Source organism: Saccostrea cucullata, unplaced genomic scaffold (assembly GCF_032062105.1).
Source record: "Saccostrea cucullata isolate Sc308-1 unplaced genomic scaffold, CSIRO_AGI_Scuc_v1 ctg1729, whole genome shotgun sequence".
Taxonomy (NCBI): Eukaryota; Metazoa; Mollusca; class Bivalvia; order Ostreida; family Ostreidae; genus Saccostrea; species Saccostrea cuccullata.
The window spans coordinates 7,468-28,343 of NW_026940911.1; the positions used below are offsets into that span (position 1 = coordinate 7,468).

Genomic DNA, 20,876 nt, shown 5'->3' on the forward strand with positions numbered 1-20,876 from the left:
TTGTTGAAGCATACATTTTTTCAGAAATTTTCGTTTTTCATATAGAATGGGTTCAGATTCCATTTTTTTTTTTGACAAATGAAATAGATTTCACATTTACCTTTCCATCATTTAAGCATTAACGAAGAATGGAGACTTGACCCATTCATGTTCAAAATTCATTTTTATAGCTCTACATGTATATAGTAAACCCATTTTCAAAACCATTTTCCACTAAATATGCTTAACTGTCAACTTTTGAGAAAAGATTGTCAAATGATAAGTCGTTCAGTAAAAAAAATTAATTAAATATTTTGAAGATGACATTTTTGAGAACATAATTTTAGAAAAATATAACTTTTCCTTGAATTTTGAAAAATGAGAAACATATTGTCTCAGAGCGGGGGATTGTCCACGCCTTATACGCCCTCTTTCTTTTGAAAATTCCCACTATGTATTCCAATAAGGAAAAGGCATTCAAACAAATTTAGAAACAAGTTTTTTAAAAATGTGATTTATTCTTGGTTTAATATCTTTTATGTGTTTTCATACTTTCATAAAGCGTTATGACTTACTTATCCGGAAAACAACATTTTTCGCTGAACAGTTTTAGTATCTAGGATTAAGTAAAACAGCATCGCTAAAACGTTTGAAATGTGCGACATTATCGAGAGACAAATAAGTTACCATTAGATTATGATTTAGAAAAATACACGTGCGGGAGTCAAAATGTCAACAGACTTGAGAGAACCTTCTCTGAAGAACTTAACAGGGAAGAAATATGGAAGATTAAATCCTAAACAACATCAGGTAGGTGTGACATTCATTTCAGCGAAGAAAAGTCGCTGTCCACTTCATCGTCCATGGATTTTATCTGACGAGAGAAGATGTCAGGGTGATTTTAGACACAGACAGGTTTATTCTCTTTAGAGAAGTGGAAGGCTTTCGCCTACTTCCTTGACTTCTCTAAAGAAAATAAGACAGGTTCAATGGCCTACAGTCAGTAAGTTTAGCTACGTAGCTAGAATTACCCCATAAGATTTTAAATATACTTCAGTGCAACTTTTTACTATTTTGATACACATTTCATGATCACAAACCTTTAAATCCGTCTCTACAAGCAATAAACTCGCTTGAATTTGAATTTTCTGCAATCCATCAGACAATTCAAATCAAGCTTTTGTATCGCTTGTAGAAATGATTAAAGGGTTGGGAGATGGATAAAATATACAGATTGGTTAAATAATGTGTCTAGAATTATAGGGAGTGAAAGGTAGATGATTTACTAATGAGGGAAAGTGGAGAAATATTCTACCAAACAGTGGGAAAAAAATCGTGCTGTAAATTGCACATTTTTTGCATTACGGGATCTGTAGCGTTATGGCTGAAGACAAGTGCATGTACAGTATATAAAACTATAACGCTACAGTTCTGCAGCTAATTTTTATGTGAACTTTTGTAGTCACTTTGAGAACCAAGTTATTTATGAGTCATGTCCAAAGGTTACTCAGAAACAGTTTCTTATGAATCAATTGACAGTATATGCCAGTAATCCTCATGTTCTCTTCACCAAGATGTTATTGCTATACCTTACAGCGCAAGTGAAACTTGTCATTTTTGAAAGAAATTGATAATACATGTACGAGGGGTTATCAAAAAGTTCGTTGACTGAGGCTATAAAATTAGTACAGTCAATTCTCGAATTATCGCCATTCGATTCATCGCCATTTTCGCAATACCACCATGATTTCCAAAGAACGTTTTTCCTGCTATATAAAATTCTCTTTATAACGCCAGAGTAGCATACCGCCATCCGCCACCCTGTTTTCATAACAAACATCCATTTTTAAGTGTCAATTTTCTCGATAAACCGCCACAGGTGCATGTGGTCGGAGAACTGCGGCTAATTGGTTGACGATATCCCTGTTGTAAAGCATGCATTAAAGCCAGACAAGGTACATGCAATTAAATAAGAATTAAATAAACAATAATGTCAATATGAACCTTTACAATGATTTTGTTTCCTGTTTAATAAAAATCATTTAGTCACGGCTTTGCCACGAAAGCGGTCGTTGTTTAAGTACACCGATAACGATATTATTTTGATGATCAACATTAACAATGATGCCATAAACAATGAATTTATTCAAGAATTCATTTTACATGTACATACCATCGGCAATATATCACGATGATCAATGATGATAGATGCAACATGGTTTTTTTTTTCAATATCAGACATGCACATTTACATGCAAACACATGTACTTGTCTTTATTTCATAACTGCACATTTTGTTTTAGCGAAATGGTACATAAAAAAAGTATTTCAAATTTAGAAATATGTTTTTATATTATACATGTACATGTAATAATAAGAATAGAAATGCTAAATGGTATTTCTAAGAACAGTAACTTCTTCTTTCCTAAAAGATGGAAAATTCAATTCATCTACAAAATTGTTATACCGCCATGTTTTCTAAATTACAAAAGGTGATGGTTTATCGAGAATTAACTGTACTATGTTGTCTGAGCATACAAAATTTATAAGGAACATAAAACAACAAAAAATAAAGAAAAGTTGAAATTTTAGCTTGATATGTTCATTATTTCCCAAATTATTATAAAACAAAAACGACATCATTTGATCACCTGGCGCCAGCACCGCTTAGTTTCATGATGTCAGACAACATCATTTTTCAATGTCCGCTTCTTCTATCTCGTGCACTTATTTTGATGAGAATCCCTTGAGCTGAGTAAGGACTTCAACCCGTCTTGTTTTTATGATTTAACAATGTCATCAGTGAACAGCAGCTTTCAATGCATATATCATTGCAAATGGATTTATACATTGGGAGAGATCTACGCTTGATTGTGCCAGCATATTTTGTTTTTTGGACTTCAATATAGCTAACACATGATAAACCTCATTATTTGACGTGATAGATTTTTCGAACCTTGATAACAATTCAACATTAATTTTGCATCCCTTTTCTCTCTGAATCTATTTTGGCATTAAAAACATGTAATCTGGATGCAATTTTTTTCTCCATAGCCAGTTTAAACATTTCCAGTTTTATAACAGTTTTTCCAGGGACAAAACTTTATAGAATGTTGGAAAATGAAACCCCTCCCCCCTTTTAACGCCATTTTCAAGGTAATATTTGTTTGGCTATTCCATGTAAACTTTAAAGTAAAATTTCATAGAACTTCCAGAATGAGGTAAAAATTCCAAATTTTATTGAACAATAGTGTCCCAGCATATATCTGAATTAACAGGATTTTTGGATGTCAAATGTTCAGATCAAAATAGTTTATCTTAGTTATGTTCCCCAAACGAAGTTGGGGAACATATTGTTTTTACTCTGTTTCTTATTATTATTTTTCTTCTTCCTGGGTACTTATTTGTCCGCGAATGATCTTGTAAACTGTTCATCTGATGTAGGTAAAATCTTCTTAGGGTAAGTAGACATGTTAAGTAGATTTGCAGAATCAAGGTCATTTTGCGCGCACGTGCTTGCCAGAGCGCGCACGTGCAACACGTGAAATGACTGATATATTTAATATAGCCATAACTTTTACATTTTTTGATGAAATTCTTTGAAACTCATTATGTAAGGATATATTAATAGTGTATTTTATATGACAGTGTCAAATTAGCACGAACTCACGCGCATGCACGTGCGCTTCTCTCTGATTGGCTGAAACAAATATCTCAATATCTTAACTGTTTTTTGACGAAATGCAATGAAATTTAAAATACATGCATACTTTAGGATGTCCTACAATATGATATGTAACAATTGTCATGAAAACATGTGCATGCACGTGCACTGCAATCTGATTGGCTTAAACTTTAAATGGCTATAAGTCCTTTGATTTCCATAAAAACAGGATGGGATTTAGAACATAGACAGACATAATGGACTCTTACAAGAAGGTATGGTCCACATGCACATGCATGCAAGTGCGTGCACGTGCTCTTTGCTGTGATTGGCTGAAACAAAAATTTCAATATCTTTTTTGTTTTTTGACTAAATGCTATGAAATTTAAAACATAGGCATACTTTAGGATGTCCTACAATATATGATATATAAGAATTGTCATGAGAATACGCGCATGCACGTGTGCTGCAATCTGATTGGCTTAAACTTAAAATGGTTATAACTTCCTTGTTTTCCAACCAGACAGGATGGGATTTAGAATATAGATAGACATAATAAACTCCTACAAGACGGTATGGTCATCATGCACATGCTTGCACGTGCGTGCACGGGAAATGAGTAGAATTAAAAATACGTTTGAAAGTATATTTTTAATACTTTTGGATTAAATGCTTTGAAATAAAGTATATCAAAATACATAGATAGTGTAGACAAGATGATATGGTCATTACGCACATGCATTCAGATGAGCACGCGTGCAATGCTAAAATTTAAATATATATTGTATTCTTCTGGAAAAACGATGTTTAAGTCTAAATTGCATAAAGTATGTCTTATTTAATAGAGCTTACAGGGAATATGGCACCAAAAGGGAGTTGGGGAGCGTTTGGGGAACATCTGTAACGGTCTCCGTTACAATTAGCCCTAGTTACACTTAGGCCGAAAAAACGTTGCTTTGGAGGTTGCCCTGCCTGGACATACCATTGCTTACAAAAACTTTACTAACTTATTTAAAAATAACATTTATGATTTGTGGTTTATTCTATAGATAGAAAAAATGATGATAACTAAATATTTTAAAATTCATTGATGTGTCAAATGCAGTTTTAATTTGATGGCGCTAGTCCACGAACTTTTTGATAGCCCAGCTTGTACATGATGTGTACTGAAATTGTTTTATTTAAACTTCAGCCACTTCAAGACCTAACAAAACCCCACATAGATTCATTCAATGCTCTGGTACATGGGGGATTAACTAGAGCAGTACAGGTATGTATGAATTCCTTTATCTCATTAATTATGTATTTGGCTCATTTTAATATAAAGATGGATACACAAGCTTTTTATGATGAGAAGGTTAGAAAATACATAGTTTTGCATATTGCAGAAATAAATGTTACATACGAAAGTGAAGACTTTACATATTCCTGAATATTAGTACACATATTAATTAAAGTAATTAGTAATTAAAGTACTGTGCATACAGCAAGATGTTCTCCATACGTTTTTTTCAGTTTGCATATTTATCTTTGACATTATTTAAAAATACAGAAATAAAAATTTTCTCATTTTAGACGATTCCACTTGTGGAGTTTGCCTTGCCAAATGGAGACCGGGTCACACTTAAAATGCTGGTAAGATTTTGATAAAACAGGGTGGATGGGGATGGGTTGCATTATTCTTCTGATTTTTAGCTCTACTGGTCAGAGACCAGAAGAGCTTATGCGATAGTAAGGTGTCCGTCGTCCGTCCGTCTGTCTGTCTGTCCGTCTGTAAACAATTTTTCAAAACGCTACTCCTCCTACAGTTTTGGTCTGGTTTCAATATAACTTGGCACACAAGTAGACTACACTAAGATACATAAAATAGTGCATCGGTTTTTGATTTCGATGAACGGTGTTGCTATGGTTACTAAAAATAGAATTTTCTTTGAAATTCCTTTAAAACGCTACTCCTCCTACAGTTTTGATTTGATTTCCATATTACTTGGCACACAAGTAGACTACACTAAGATACATAAAATAGTGCATCGGTTTTTGATTTCGATGAACGGTGTTGCCATGGTTACTAAAAATAGAATTTTCTTTGAAATTCCTTTAAAATGCTACTCCTCCTACAGTTTTGATTTGATTTCAATATTACTTGGCACACAAGTAGACTATACTAAGATACATTAAATAGTGCATTGGTTTTTGATTTCGATGAACAGTGTTGCCATGGTTACTAATAATAGAATTTTCTTTGAAATTCCTTTAAAATGCTACTCCTCCTACAGTTTTGATTTGATTTCAATATTACCTGGCACACAAGTAGACTATACTAAGATATATAAAATAGTGCATTGGATTTTACTTTCGATGAACGATGTTGCCATGGTTACTCAAAATTGAATTTTCTTTGAAATTCCTTTAAAACGCTAGTCATCCTACAGTTTTGGTCTGATGGCAATGGCTTCTTTTCTCATCCTTTGTTATAAGTACAAACCAGTAGAGCTACAGTCTCGACAGAGACTTCTGGTTTTTTTTACATTTATGTAATGTAAAAAGTATAATATGGCATGATTTTAATACATATAACATTTATTTTGGTAGGATGCCACAATATCGTGTCCAACAGTGGATTCTGGCAACAAATTTGCTCAGACGTTAAAAGTCTACCCAGCGGAGGTTGGTTTCTGATGCACACAACCATTCTTATTTGATCTCAGAATTATTCTTATGTAAAAAATAAAGATCAGAATTTAAGTTAATTAGTCTTCCATAAAGAATGATAGATATAAATGAAAATGAATGGTTATATATATTTTAATAGAGAAAGACTGTCATCAAAGAAAAAAAAAACTTTTATATTCTTATACCTGTACACTGTAGATGTTCATCTTTGGGTAATTTCAGTGTCGGGAGAGAGGCACCTCCTACTTAGGGAGTCTGTGTGATTATTTATCAATACTTCAGTGTGGTGTCTGATAATTTCAGTGTCGAGAGAGAGGCACCCCCTACTTAGTGAGCCTGAGTGATTATTTTTCTAAATACTTCAGTGTGGTGTCTGATAATTTCAGTGTCGAGAGCGAGGCACCTCCTACTTAGGGAGCCTTAACATTGGTATGCTATGGAAGCTGAATGGACGAGTCCAGGACACGGTGGAGAGAAAGATCGCGGACGTCCCAGTGATGGTCAAGGTCAGAGTCTAAATGTACAGTTTGACTTTATACAACTAGGAATACACTGTAAAATGTACATGAGTACCAGTTTTATTATCTCACCTGAACCGAAGGCTCAAGTGAGCTTTTCTGATCACATTTTGTCCGTCATCTGTCCGTCTAACTGTCCGTCTGTCCGTCCGTAAACTTTTCACATTTTCGACTTCTTCTTAAGAACCACTGGGCCAATTTTGACCAAACTTAGTACAAAGCATCCTTGGTTGAAGGGGAATTTAAATTGTTAAAATGAAGGGCCAAGTCCCTTCACAAGGGGAGATAATCAAGAAAAAGACAAAAATAGGGTGGGATCATTAAAAAATCTTCTTCTCAAGAACCACTGGGCCAGAAAAGCTGAAACTTATATGGAAGCATCCTGAGGTAGTATACATTCTAAATTGTTCAAATCATGACCCCCGGGGTTTGGGCGGGGCCACAACGGGGAATCAAAGTTTTACATAGAAATATATAGGAAAAATCTATAAAAATCTTCTTCTCAAGAACCACTGGGCCAGAAAAGCTGAAACTTATTTGGAAGCATCCTGGGGTAGTGTAGTTTCTAAATTGTTCAAATCATGACCCCCGGGGGTTGGGCGGTGCCACAATGGGGAATCAAAGTTTTAAATAGAAATATATAGGAAAAATCTTTAAAAATCTTCTTCTCAAGAACCACTGGGCCAGAAAAGCTGAAACTTATGTGGAAGCATCCTTGGGTAGTGTAGTTTCTAAATTGTTCAAATCATGACCCCCAGCGGTAGGGCGGGGCCACAATGGGGAATCAAAGTTTTACATAGAAATATATAGGAAAAATCTTTGAAAATCTTCTTCTCAAGAACCACTGGGCCAGAAAAGCTGAAACTTATTTGGAAGCATCCTGGGGTAGTGTAGCTTCTAAAGTGTTCAAATCATGACCCCCCGGGGGTAGGGCGGGGCCACAATGGGGAATCAAAGTTTTACATAGAAATATATAGGAAAAATCTTTGAAAATCTTCTTCTCAAGAACCACTGGGCCAGAAAAGCTGAAACTTATTTGGAAGCATCCTGGGGTAGTGTAGCTTCTAGTGTTCAAATCATGACCCCCCGGGGGTAGGTTGGGGCCACAATGGGGAATCAAAGTTTTACATAGAAATATATAGGAAAAATCTTTGAAAATCTTCTTCTCAAGAACCACTGGGCCAGAAAAGCTGAAACTTATGTGGAAGCATCCTGTGGTAGTGTAGATTTCAAATTGTCGAAATTATGATCAGTGGGGTAGGGTGGGGTCACAATATGTATTACAAGGGGGAAATCTAGAAAAGAACAGAATGGTCAAAGCTTCTCAGGTGAGCGATGTGGCCCATGGGCCTCTTGTTCTATAATTTACTGTCATTATAATGAAGACAAACAAGTTACTGGTAAAACTTTTTAGAATATTATCTTACTAAGAACAGTTTTTAACAATTTTCAAGAATAGATTCATTATTGTGAAATGTGTTGGTGCCAGAGTATGGGTTGGATTAAAAAAAACCATTTAAATCCTAAGTCCAAACATTTGCCACTTTATTGGTACAAGAAAAAAAACACGTTGGAATACAATTTTATTTATCATAAACTCTTCAAAAAAAGAAACGCATAGTAGGAACAATGCCCTGAAAAATGTATGATAGTTTTGTCATACCTTTTATTTTAAGATGAATATGATATATTTGAGTGAAATGCTTGATTTTTAATGCAATTGTTAACTTTACAGCTATTCTACAAGTCTCATAGACAAAAAAACCTGATTTTGCAAAATTTCCCCCCAAATTTTGATCTGAATTTTCATTTGTTGAATTCTGATGCAATTCCTTCAGGTACAAAGGGGCTTTCAAAAGCGGGGGTCTAAATATTTTGAATCTGGTTTTATCTGAAAATTGACGCTTCCTAAAAGTGCTGCAACTGAATGTTGCATAGCACAGAAAGGAAAATGGGCGACTGGAAGCAGGGGCACCGCAATCTACAATTGCAAGAGGTTTTGATGTTATGCACAGCGCCATGTCTAACCTATAAAACATAAACCATTAACATCGAACACCCAGTGTTCGCAAAAAATACGGAAGACTACGTGTGACATCAGCAGCATAGCATCACTTCAGAGGATTACGTAATTTGCATGAATGTAAGGCAATGACATCATCTAAAGCATTAACAATCCCTGAACTGCACAGATCATCTAACAAGACCGATTTCAGTTGACTATGAATTATTGCAAAGAGGATTATTCATGCCATAGTTCCAACCCTACAACACCCCAAATATTGACTTTAAAGATCTGAGATCAATTGAGTATGACCACAGCATCACCGATGAACATTTTGGTTTAGCTACTAGTCCAGAATGTTTATCTGAAAGCCTCTTATTTGTTTAAGAGTGCTGGTGCTTTGTAATGAATGTTAGATAACTGCCTCCAGGACGTTAACAAAGTTGGTGGTGGTAGTGTAATGATATGGAAAATGGTATCATAAGAAAGTAAGATTGATTTGGTTCAAATTAAATGGACTTTGATGGAAAAAGGTACATGTACTCTAACCATGTTCTACATACACATGTCTATTCAATTTAGCCTCATCCTAGAGCCATTTTGCAATCTTACAATACACAGTCACATCACACTCGTTTGATACCCCCATTCTTGCAAAGCAACAGCAACCTGTTTCTGACACAGTCATCTAAATCACTAGATTTAATCCAAATTAAGCAGCATTGGACAAAATGTATTGACATGATTTGTCAAATACAATCGCATCCCCAGACTCTACAACAGCTGACCAAAGCTCTACATTTGGAGTGGGAGAGTATTTCTGTACAGTTTTCATTACACAAATTTGCTTCCATTAGATGCCGTTTCTGGCTATTATTTGTGTCTGCAGGGGGCATACCAGATATTGATCTTTAATGACCTTAAACTGACTATTATTTTAAAATTCTTGAGTAATTATGACATTTAGATAGTATTCCTGTTGTTAACCACATTTCTGTTTTATCAATACATCATTTTACTAAATCATCTTTATGTTCAATGTGTCACTAAAATTCTACTATGCGTTTCTTTTTTTTGAAGAGTACAGTATGGCATTATATCAGAATATCAGTATTATTGCTCAGCCTTATAAAAGACCCATATTAAATGATCGTCACTGTCTTATATGAAAAAAAATTATTTTTGAAGTCTGATGTTTGTAACCTGAAAGGGTTAAGTCCCAAAGATTTGGTACGAAGAGGGGAAGAGGCTGAGGTAAGGGAAGTAACTCCAGTCTGGAACACGATTAGTTTCTTATAAAATAGTGATCATATCATTACTTCAATACTTGTATGTTGCTAGAAAAAAATATTCTGAAAGATATACAAAGATATATATGTATAGAGGTGAAATTTGTGTAAATTCTTTGATTTATATAGTTATTTATGTCTCTCATTTACTGTTTTACAGGAGATGGGAGGCTACTTTATATGTAATGGTATCGAGAAAATCATCCGCATGTTGATCATGCCCAGGAGGAACTTTGTAAGTGGTGAATGGAGAAAAGCAAATTTTAATTTATGAATAAAAAATATAACACAAGATAATGTAAATTTATTGACTGAAAAAACATATAACAGGCTAAAGGGTGTATCTGACAGTAAAATACACATCAGCCAAATGTGACTGTATGTATTTTCAACTTTTCATTTGTATGTGTACATCAGAATGAAGATTTGTATTTCTTTAAATCATTTTTAACAAGCAATTTTTGTTCACAGCCCACATGTATGATAAGGCCATCATGGAAGAACAGGGGCAGTCAGTACACAGAATATGGGGTGTCACTACGCAGTGTAGGGGAAGACAACATTGGAGTGGTAAGGTCAAAAACAGGGGGTGGGGGGGGGGGGGGGGTGGGGAAACAACATTGGAGTGGTAAGGTCAAAAACAGGGGGGGGGGGAACAACATTGGAGTGGTAAGGTCAAAAACGGGGGTATGGAACGCCGTCACTGCCTTATAGCAGAACACTGCGATTGCATTGCGTCAACCTTCCATTACATTATGTCATCTCTTTGTGACATTTATTAACACTACTATTGCATTATCTCAACTTTCTATAACATTAGGTCAACTCTTTATGACATTTACACACACTACTATTACATTGCGACAACTTTCTTTTACATTATGTTAACTTTCTTATGACATTTACTAACACTTCAATTATATTGCATCAATCTTTCATTGCATTATATCAGCTCTTTGTGACATTATGTCAAAAGATTTTTACGTGGTGTTAAGATACATTTATATAATTTCAACTCAGTATTACATTATGTGCATTCTCTACTATTTGGTCTAAGTAGTTCATTACATGATGTGAATTTATCTTAATTTGATATCAAGTCGCTATGATACGATGTCAGAATTTCATTACATGATGTCAAAAAATTATCACATGAGGTCAATTCTTTTACTACCTTATGTCATCAATATGCAACATGACGACGTGAATCAATTTCATGATGTGAATTTGCCCTTACTTTTTAACAAATCGTTATTACGTTATGTCATTGTATCTTTACAATGTGTCAAAAATGCTCAGCCTCTTGTCAGAATACGTGTATCTTAGGCTTTTTCATATTGATCAGGTGTGGAAAGCTCATGTTATACTGTGCGCACTCTTCTACATTATGTCGATTCACTATTACGTTATGCGAACACGGGTATCCCCGGCCTTTATATGAGCATAACGTATTTTCCGCTTTCCGCATGCAGGCACTAAAAATGGCGGGAAAGAAAACAGTCATAGAAGAAATTCTCGGCGATTTGGGAATGGCATATTAAATGAAAACATAAAGCGACAAATGATTGACAATCTTGAAACGTGCAGCGCAAAGCCTTCAAACTGCGACTGTGAATTACTTTCAATGGCGTTTACTTTAATCTGATAATCAAATAAATCAAATATTATGAGTCGAGCAGCATTTTTTTTTTATTTTCATATTGAATTTTTTTTTTATAGAAGTCTTAAACTTCTTATCTTATTAAGAACATTGTCATATGTTTTTATCAGTCTCTACCTCTCCTTTTTATTTTAAAAAGTGTTAACACACCGTATAACAAACGTGCAACGGTGGGTTGGGGGTTGGGGGCAGGAATCCCGTCATTCCATCTTTAGTGACCAAAATATACATAAGATTAATAAATTTATTGGTTTTACTTTGTAGGACATTGCATAAGATTAGCTGAATTAAGTTGAAAACTTTTTTTCTATAAAACTATAAAGCCTAAGAGCTTCTCTCTCTCTCCCCCCCTTTGGTCTCCAACCATATACCGTCCCCCTTCCTTGTTCAAGATTCCCATATCCGTCACTGATATGTGCCCATGCATGCTTGCTAAGGCATATTCAACTGATTTAGACTGATATATAGATTTTTGTAATAGAATTCTGGCACTGGAATGGTTGAAAAAATTACTAATTCAATTGACGTAGCATCTTCTTTGAAAGGGGAGGTCAGCCAGAAAAAAAAAATTCTACTCGAAACAAAAAACAGTCCTAATTTTTTTTCTTCAAGTATACTACATTACCTGTAGTGGACTATACTTCAAGAAAAAGTGGGGATGGGGCTGTGCTTTCCAAGAACATTACATTTTCTATAGTAAAGTTATATATGGGAAAAGAGGGGGGGGTGATATTATGTGCCTAAAATTCGTCCTAATCAATGAGGAGCCCCCCCCCCCCCCCCCCCCCCCCCTTTCTCTTACCAGTCATTAAAACACGGTCGTCAACATTCATTATATACCAGATATACAGCTTTGAGATAATGAAAATGTATTTTTACATCAGGTAATGAACTTTTGGAATCAACATGATGAAGAGTTAACACAATGTAAAGATGTTTATAAATCACATTAGAAAAGGTTGACATAACGTAATTATATATCCACATCACGGAATGGAGTTCTGACATAATGTAATAAAGTGTTGATATGATATAAAGATATGTTCACATTATGTTATACACTTTTTACACCACGTAATAAAGCACTGACATGAAGGTAAGATGTGTTCACCTAACATCATGATGCTCCCGACGTATAATAAAGATAAATCCATATCACGTAATAATGCTTTGATATAACAGAAGTATACACTCTCAAAAAGGAATGGATTTTTGACTTTATGTAATGATAAATTTAATTATAAAACAGAATTTGCTTGACGTAATGCAATTTTGACCTCGCATATTAAAGAAATGAAATGATGTAAAGAAACATTCATTTCACGTAATAAAGTTTTAACACAATGTAAACACATAATCACTTAACAAAATGGATATTTTACTTCAAGTTATGAAGTGCTGACATAATAAAAGAATGTATTTACTTCATGTAATGCAGCATTGAAATGATGTTAAGATATTTTCACATCATATCATAAAAAATGACATAACATAAAGATATGTTCACATCACGTAATGATAAATTGACATAATAAATGCAAAGTTGTATGCTATAAGGCAGTGATGGCATTCCATAGGGGGGTGGCAACATTGGAGTGGTAAGGTCAAAAACAGGGGGGGGGGGAACAACATTGGAGTGGTAAGGTCAAAAGCAGGGGGGGGGGGAAACAACATTGAAATGGTAAGGTCAAAAACAGGGGGGGGGGGCAACATTGGAGTGGCAAGGTCAAAAACAGGGGGGGGGCAACATTGGAGTGGTAAGGTCAAAAACAGGGAGGGTGTAACAACATTGGAGTGGTAAGGTCAAAAACAGGGGGAACAACATTGGAGTGGTAAGGTCAAAAACAGGGGGGGGGGGGACAAAATTGGAGTGGTAAGGTCAAAAACAAGGAGGAGTGAGAAAACATTTGGGGAGTGAGGGTTAAAAACAAGGGAAAAAACAGGTACTGGTAAGGTCAAAAATAGGGAGGTTGGGACAGCATTGGAGTGGTAAGGTCAAAAACAGGGAGGGGTTAGACAACATTGGAGAGGGGAGTGGAGGGTCAAAAGAGGGAGGAGTGAGAAAACATTTTGGGGGTGAGGTCAAAAACAAGGAAAAACAGGTAGTGGTAAGTTAAAAAATAGGGAGGTTGGGACAACAGTAGGAGTGGTGGGTGGGGGTTAAGGTCATGAGGAGGGGGAGGACCTGCCATTCATATGTAAATCTCAAACTCTTTACTTTATTATATACCTAATGTGTATCACTCAATCTTACTGTTGATTTTACGCTATCATGTGACATCGTGATCCGACTTTCCGGATCACCACACTGTAGTTTTCTGAATCCATATCACCACTCTTTGAAACTGATGATGTAGTACACAGAAACATGACATTATTTTTCTTGTGCGTTAGAAAGTCCCTTGTTATTATGCTTTGTTTTATGGATAAATATTACCCAATTGATCTTTAAGTTTTTATTTTGCTATATTTGGCTTGTTATAAGGGGGTATATAATAAATTTATCATTATATTAGTAACTTGATCCATAGAGCCGTATCACGTCTCGTTGACAGACGCAGATCATCAGATCAAACTCGGCGCTTTGTGTCTCGTTAGATCTAATGATCCGCACCTGTCTACTCGACGTGATACGGCACTTCGGATCAAGTTACTGTTATAATAATGAATGAGATTATGTGTTCCATTTAAAGCTTTATTTTTATTGTAGAATAATGTCCTACACTACCTGTCCAATGGAATGGCCACGCTGTGTTTTAGTCACCTTAAAGAAATGTTCTTTGTACCAGTCATAATTATCCTTAAGGTAATAGGTTCACTAAAAACTTCAAGAATAGTTTCTAAGTAGGTCAAATTTGATAGCTTTGAGTAAAAAAAATGTTTCATAAAAGTAAACATTGAAGATATTAGCAGATCTAGATCTGAAGACAAATCAATATCAATAAGTATACTTGTAAACACATTATGCGCACTTTATTCAGTCATGGGAATGGTTGGAGTTATGTTGATGGATATTTTTAACGATAATATTGCAGTCTTTGACAGTACATTTAAGTTGCCTAGAAACAGAAATGCTATAATTCTATAAATTTGTAGGGTCTACACAATGTGACAGATAAATTTATTTACGACCAACTGACCAGGGATAAAGAACAAGACTCATTTTACAAAGGGTAAGAGGAGAAAGTGTATTTCTTGTTACACTGGGAAAATAAATATATAAAGTATGCAACTAGGTTAAGGACTCCCATTAATTACATTGGCCTATGCAGAGGTTCAGAAAGACAATTGTGATGTCACTTTAAGACTATACAAATCTATTTTGGCAAATAAATACTAATGTTCTTTTTCATACACAGTTGTGTGATAGCCATGTTGCGACATGCTCTATCAGAAAATCTGACCACACAGAAAACAGTACTGAAATACATAGGGGAGTTATTCAGAGTCAAACTCAGTCTGCCTGAGTGGTACTCAGATGAGGAAGTAGGGGAGTACATGCTCAAGTGAGTTCTTAGTGCTAATGTAATTTCATTATTATAAGTAAATACTGTAGATTCCTAAATATACGCGTGGAATTAATTATTGCGTAATTTCGCAAGAAGCACCAAACACAAAATTTAATTATTCGCCTTTATTTTTATGGTGCTGAAATGTATGTTAAAACTTCGACAAACCGTCCATTCGTGAAAATTCTTATTCTTGCGACTTGCTGTTGAAGAGCCCATTCGCGATAAAAAGTACTCGCGAAATATGAGGAATCTACAGTAGCCTGACAAAAAATTTTGATACTGTATGTTAGTGTCTTTTAGTCTTAAGTTTTCTTGCTTTCATTACTTGATTTCTTTTGTAGACAAAGCGTATGTGTACATCTAGAAAACAATGTGGACAAGTTTAATCTTTTAATGTAAGTCTGCAAGCAGTGGAATACTTTGACTTAACAAGAATTCATGTGAATTTTACCAAATCAGTGTCTTCTTTATAGCATTTAGTTCTTTTCTTTCAAACTTTTTAGAGAACAACAAACACGTACAAATCATTTTTTTTTTAAAAAACCTCTTATGTGGCTCATGTTTTTGATAGATACATAACTATTAAGCTATTTCATTGAGTTCTTTTTGTCTGTTTTAAAAATAATTTAATAAGTGTTTTTAATTTGATACATTTTAAAATTCTCTTAAGATACAGATTATATAACCAGAAAGCTTTTTGGATTTTCACTAGTTAAGGGGTTATTAGTATTTTGACTAGTTCAGAAATTATTTGCACTCTATTTTTTGGACTTCCTTTTCTGTAGATATATGACCAGAAAACTGTTTGCCTTTGCTAAAGGGGAGTGTGCAGCAGAGAGCGCTGACAATCCAATGTTCCAGGAGCTCTTACTGGGGGGTCAGTTGTATGGGATGATCCTTAAGGTAAGTAACGGGAGAACATTAACAGACTTCTTTGACTGCTCTTTGTAAATCAAATGTACGAAAAGTTTTGAAAATTATAGTTGGTAAGGATAAATATAAGGAAATCAAATTGACGTTGTTTTAACTTTGGTGATTGAAAAATTGAAAACCACTAAGTTTCATCACCAGAGCAGAAAGTAGAGTGGAATAGAATGTAATTGAGCAACCTTTCTGAGAACAGTACTGATATGAGAATAAACAGAAACAGAGAAATGCACATGTTGAAATTCAGGAGAATTGTTCAAAGTCCCTTTTTTAAACATGACTAGCCATACAGTAAACAGAGAAATGCCAAAAAAAAAAATACAGTAACGAAAAATGACTTTTAAGTACATGTACATTTAAAAATATCACATAAATTGTAGAAACATTTTTACCAGCCAGGATATAAACATAAAAAAAATATATATATACTCTTGTACTTCTTATCAGATGCAAGAATTTATGTAATGTCATTAAAAAATGAAATACAAGTAGTTTCACCTTCCATGTGTATTACCATAGCAGAAATGTGATTTTATTTTGATTGTCTGTCCAATTTTAGAAATTTTAGAAGCACAATAACTGAATGATTTTCTCTTGGGAACCTCTCATTAGAGTTGTCAGTAGACACCCTGCTTTTTAGGGACATGATTTCATTTTGACAATGTTGATGACAACAAATTACACTCACTTTTCAGGAAAAGTTGCATGATTGGATGGTGTCAGTCAAAAATTCAATTGAAAGAAATGCCAAAAATTACAAAGAGCGGGAATATCTCTTAACTGAATGTAAGTATTGAGGAGTGTGACAGAAATATCTCAAACCTGAATATGAATATTAAGATGTCTAACAGAAATATCTCATAACCGAATGTGAGTATTGAGTTGTCTGACAGAAATATCTCATGAAGGAATGTAAGTATTGAGTTGTCTGACAGAAATATCTTATATTAACTGAATGTGAATATATAGATATCTGATAGGATTTGAAAAATGATCAACAATGCAGGTTTGTTAGTTGAGAGGAAAAAGAAGACAAATATACCAAATTAATTGAATTCTGAACTTCTTATCATTTCAGTGACCATGAATGATGCTTTAAGACACACAGTAAATATAACCAAGGCAATGGAATATTTTATGGCAAGTGGCTCAATTATTTCCAAGAGTGGACTTGGTTTGATGCAAGTAAGTTCATTAAAAATTTAATTAACATAGGGGGGTGGGGGTTGGGGGATGGTGAGCAATATATTTAGACTCTGTGATTTATTAGAGCAGATATATATGGCAAGTTAGAGACTACTGCTATTTTCTTGTATTTTTTTTCAGGCCACTGGTTTGACTGTGGTGGCAGACAAGCTGAACTTCTTCAGGTACATCTCACATTTCCGCTGTGTACACAGAGGGTCGTTCTTCAGTGAGATGAGAACAACAGCCGTCCGTAAACTTCTCCCAGAGGCTTGGGGTAGGGAGCACAGTGCTTCAATATCTCAAATACCATGGATAAGTCAAACTGAATTTAAAATTTCTACAACTGTTTCCTATATATTTATTTAAACTTTGACCATTGCAGGCTTTCTTTGTCCTGTACACACTCCAGATGGTAGTCCCTGTGGTCTGCTGAACCATCTCACAGCCCTAGCTGGGGTCAGTCTCTCTCTCTCTTTCATTTACTCTTCATAAAAAATTTGTTTCAATATGTTACTATCGGCCAACCAAAAACCTTTTTAAAGTCAAATTGCTAGAGAGAAAGTCAATTTCATCTTGCAATATTTGTTTAAATTACTTAATCTTTGTTTTTGTAGGCTGTGACCACACATTATAGTAATTCACATGTAGCTGACCTTTTGTTCTCTCTGGGAACAACTCCATGTCATGCTCCAACAATGGGACAGATGTCTCAGTGCTTTACAGTATTCCTAGATGGGAGGATTCTGGGATACATCCATGAAGATATTGCACAGAATGTGGAAAAGAGGCTCAGGTTCATGAAGGTCAAAGGTCTAAACAGGGTCAGTTTCACAATCAATCTTAAATAGCATTTGAAAAACAGAAGGAGTTTAAAGGAGTTGCAAATTTCTATTGCTTTCATGTTGTTCAATTTTAAATGCTAGGTGTTTTTGAAATAAATAATCTTTTTAAAATAAAAAAATAGGAATTTTTGACTGTAGATTGCTTCCTGATCCTGATGCCAGGCCTTTAGTTTTTCATCCTTTTCCAGATCCCTCCAATGTCTGAGATTTGCCTGGTCCCCAAAACAAAGTTTGCCAGCCAGTTCCCAGGCCTGTACATCTTTACCAGCACTGCCCGAATGATTCGCCCTGTGTGGAACCTCGCAACAGACAGTAAAGAATGGATAGGGACATTTGAACAGGTGTACATGGATATCTGTATTACCCCAGAAGAGGCCAAACAAGGGGTAAGTTTTCAAAAGTGTACATGTCAAAGTAAATGATGAAATTCAAACAGAAATAGGACTTTAATTGTCCTTCAGATATCTGCACACGTCAGATTTCATTTCACACATTTGTAGGTAACAACCCACAGAGAGCTGAGTGAAGTGGCCATGCTGTCTACCGTAGCACAGTTTACTCCATTCTCAGACTTTAACCAGAGCCCTAGAAACATGTATCAATGTCAGGTAAAAACTAGCATCTATCTGGGTAACCCCATTCTCAGACTTCAACCAGATTTTTATGTTGGAATAGGGATGGGTATCGCAAAAAAATTCGTATCGCGATATATCACGATTTTTTCCCAAAATATCATGATAATATCATACTTTTACAAGCAATTTTTACAATGATTTTTAATGAATTGTCATTATTTTTCTTAAAAATATGTTAGAAAAACAAAATTTAACTTTTTTGAAATTTTAATGTCCATAAAATTAATCATGTTTGGATGGTAAGATGCCGTTCTTTTCACCTTTTACAACATTGTTTAGACTTTCTATAATTGTAATTTGAAAGATTGAACAAATAAATGAATAATTTCTGGACTTTGTAATATGTACCTGAATACCAGTATTTAGGTCTCTGTATCACGATACGTATCACGCAACAAAAAATTGCGATATACCGGTATACCAATGAAATCGCACATCCCTCTGCTGGAATATGTGTATCAGATTCTGGTAAAATAACAAAGAATGTTCTCTTCTAGATGGGTAAAAACAAATAAATTACCCACATTTACTCATACAAATTAAAACCATTGTACAATAGATGCAGCATGTCATTTATTTCAAAACTTTTCTCCTGTAAGATGGGTAAGCAGACTATGGGCACCCCCCTTCATGCGCTGGACCATCGCTCGGACAATAAGCTGTACAGACTTCAGACCCCTCAGTCTCCCGTGGTGCGGCCAGTCATGTACGACCACTACAATATGGACAACTACCCACTGGGAACCAATGCTATAGTCGCTGTCATGTCCTATACTGTACGTACAAGAAAATTTGATGATATACACATGAATTGTTTTTGAGAATTAAGATTCAACTTTTTTCCCCATACATTTATGCGTAATGACTTTAGATACTTTCAACAACTTCAATCATATTTGATTTTTGAAATTAGCTTGAGATTTATCAGACAAGATGGAGATGAATTGGACATGTCAAACAAGAGTGTGACGAGTTAGGCATACACAGAAAACATGGAAGAGAGATCTCATTTAATTTTCTTGTTGAAATACAAGTTTGTATAATTTAAATAGTTAGCTTGTTTATTAATTCTATACTATATTTTTAGGGATATGATATGGAGGATGCCATGATTCTAAATAAATCTTCATTTGAGCGAGGCTTTGCACATGCGAGTGTATATAAATCACAAGTAAGCCTTTTTTTAAATAGAAGTATGTAGGTCTTGTATTACAGTGTCTTGATTACAGTCTTTTTAAAACAGGTTGAAAAAATTAAATGTAAACAAAATGCAGGGCATTATTTGGAGTGTACTCAAAATATTTTGGTAAATATCGCCTCCATGAATGTTGAGCACAAAGATTAAATTGCCTTGTGTATTAACTATAGTCTGTAACTCACCAATTCATTTTTTGTTGCAGATCATAGACCTCTGTAGCAAGGGAGATAGAAATCATGGCCGCCCCTTAGAGGTGTTTGGTTGTCTTCCCGATAACAGCCATTTTTTAGGGGGGAGCTTGACAAAGGAGGGTCTACCTCACATAGGAACCTACCTACAGAAGGGGGACCCATTCTACAGGTCATTGTTAATTAGGATATAATAAAGTCATTTTAATTGGTATCAGTCTTTTGATAGATGTTTCAGAATAATTAAATTTTTAAAAGATTTTTTAAAAAGCTACTCCTCAAAAAGACCTAATATCTATCAGTTCAATATTAGAACTAGGTACACATTTGTTAAAACAATTGGTTACATTAATTTGTGATGTTTTACCAAAAGTAAGTATTAACTTCTTCTATTAGGACCATTATCAGTTTAGTTAGGACTTTAGTAAGGCGTGGCATTCTCGACGTTACCTAATTAGCATCTGATATTTACACAGCTTTCCTTCACTGTTGAAATATACGTAGGATAGAAATTCGGCCGAATGTCAACTGGTGTAGTAAATAGCCAATTAAAAGTTCTCTCATGGCACAGAGGTGGGGCATAAGTCATCTCATCATT

At 34.9% G+C, this 20,876-nt stretch overlaps 1 protein-coding gene across 1 annotated transcript in view; it reads left to right on the top strand.

Annotated features, from left to right (window-relative positions):
* The first annotated feature begins 631 nt into the window (after positions 1 to 631).
* The window catches only part of LOC134256644 (DNA-directed RNA polymerase I subunit RPA2-like), a 37,145-nt gene continuing 16,900 nt past the window's right edge, over positions 632 to 20,876 (top strand). The window contains exons 1-23 of the mRNA XM_062739326.1: positions 632 to 789; positions 4,836 to 4,913; positions 5,219 to 5,278; positions 6,236 to 6,310; positions 6,703 to 6,822; positions 10,028 to 10,093; positions 10,289 to 10,363; positions 10,600 to 10,698; positions 14,499 to 14,594; positions 14,885 to 14,961; positions 15,148 to 15,294; positions 15,642 to 15,695; positions 16,086 to 16,203; positions 16,923 to 17,013; positions 17,306 to 17,412; positions 17,554 to 17,689; positions 17,798 to 17,871; positions 18,030 to 18,236; positions 18,446 to 18,643; positions 18,758 to 18,865; positions 19,492 to 19,668; positions 19,980 to 20,063; positions 20,293 to 20,450. Of these exons, the coding sequence (XP_062595310.1) occupies positions 709 to 789; positions 4,836 to 4,913; positions 5,219 to 5,278; positions 6,236 to 6,310; positions 6,703 to 6,822; positions 10,028 to 10,093; positions 10,289 to 10,363; positions 10,600 to 10,698; positions 14,499 to 14,594; positions 14,885 to 14,961; positions 15,148 to 15,294; positions 15,642 to 15,695; positions 16,086 to 16,203; positions 16,923 to 17,013; positions 17,306 to 17,412; positions 17,554 to 17,689; positions 17,798 to 17,871; positions 18,030 to 18,236; positions 18,446 to 18,643; positions 18,758 to 18,865; positions 19,492 to 19,668; positions 19,980 to 20,063; positions 20,293 to 20,450 (2,486 nt within the window). The 5' untranslated portion in view covers positions 632 to 708. The remainder of the gene's footprint in view (positions 790 to 4,835; positions 4,914 to 5,218; positions 5,279 to 6,235; positions 6,311 to 6,702; positions 6,823 to 10,027; positions 10,094 to 10,288; positions 10,364 to 10,599; positions 10,699 to 14,498; positions 14,595 to 14,884; positions 14,962 to 15,147; positions 15,295 to 15,641; positions 15,696 to 16,085; positions 16,204 to 16,922; positions 17,014 to 17,305; positions 17,413 to 17,553; positions 17,690 to 17,797; positions 17,872 to 18,029; positions 18,237 to 18,445; positions 18,644 to 18,757; positions 18,866 to 19,491; positions 19,669 to 19,979; positions 20,064 to 20,292; positions 20,451 to 20,876) is intronic.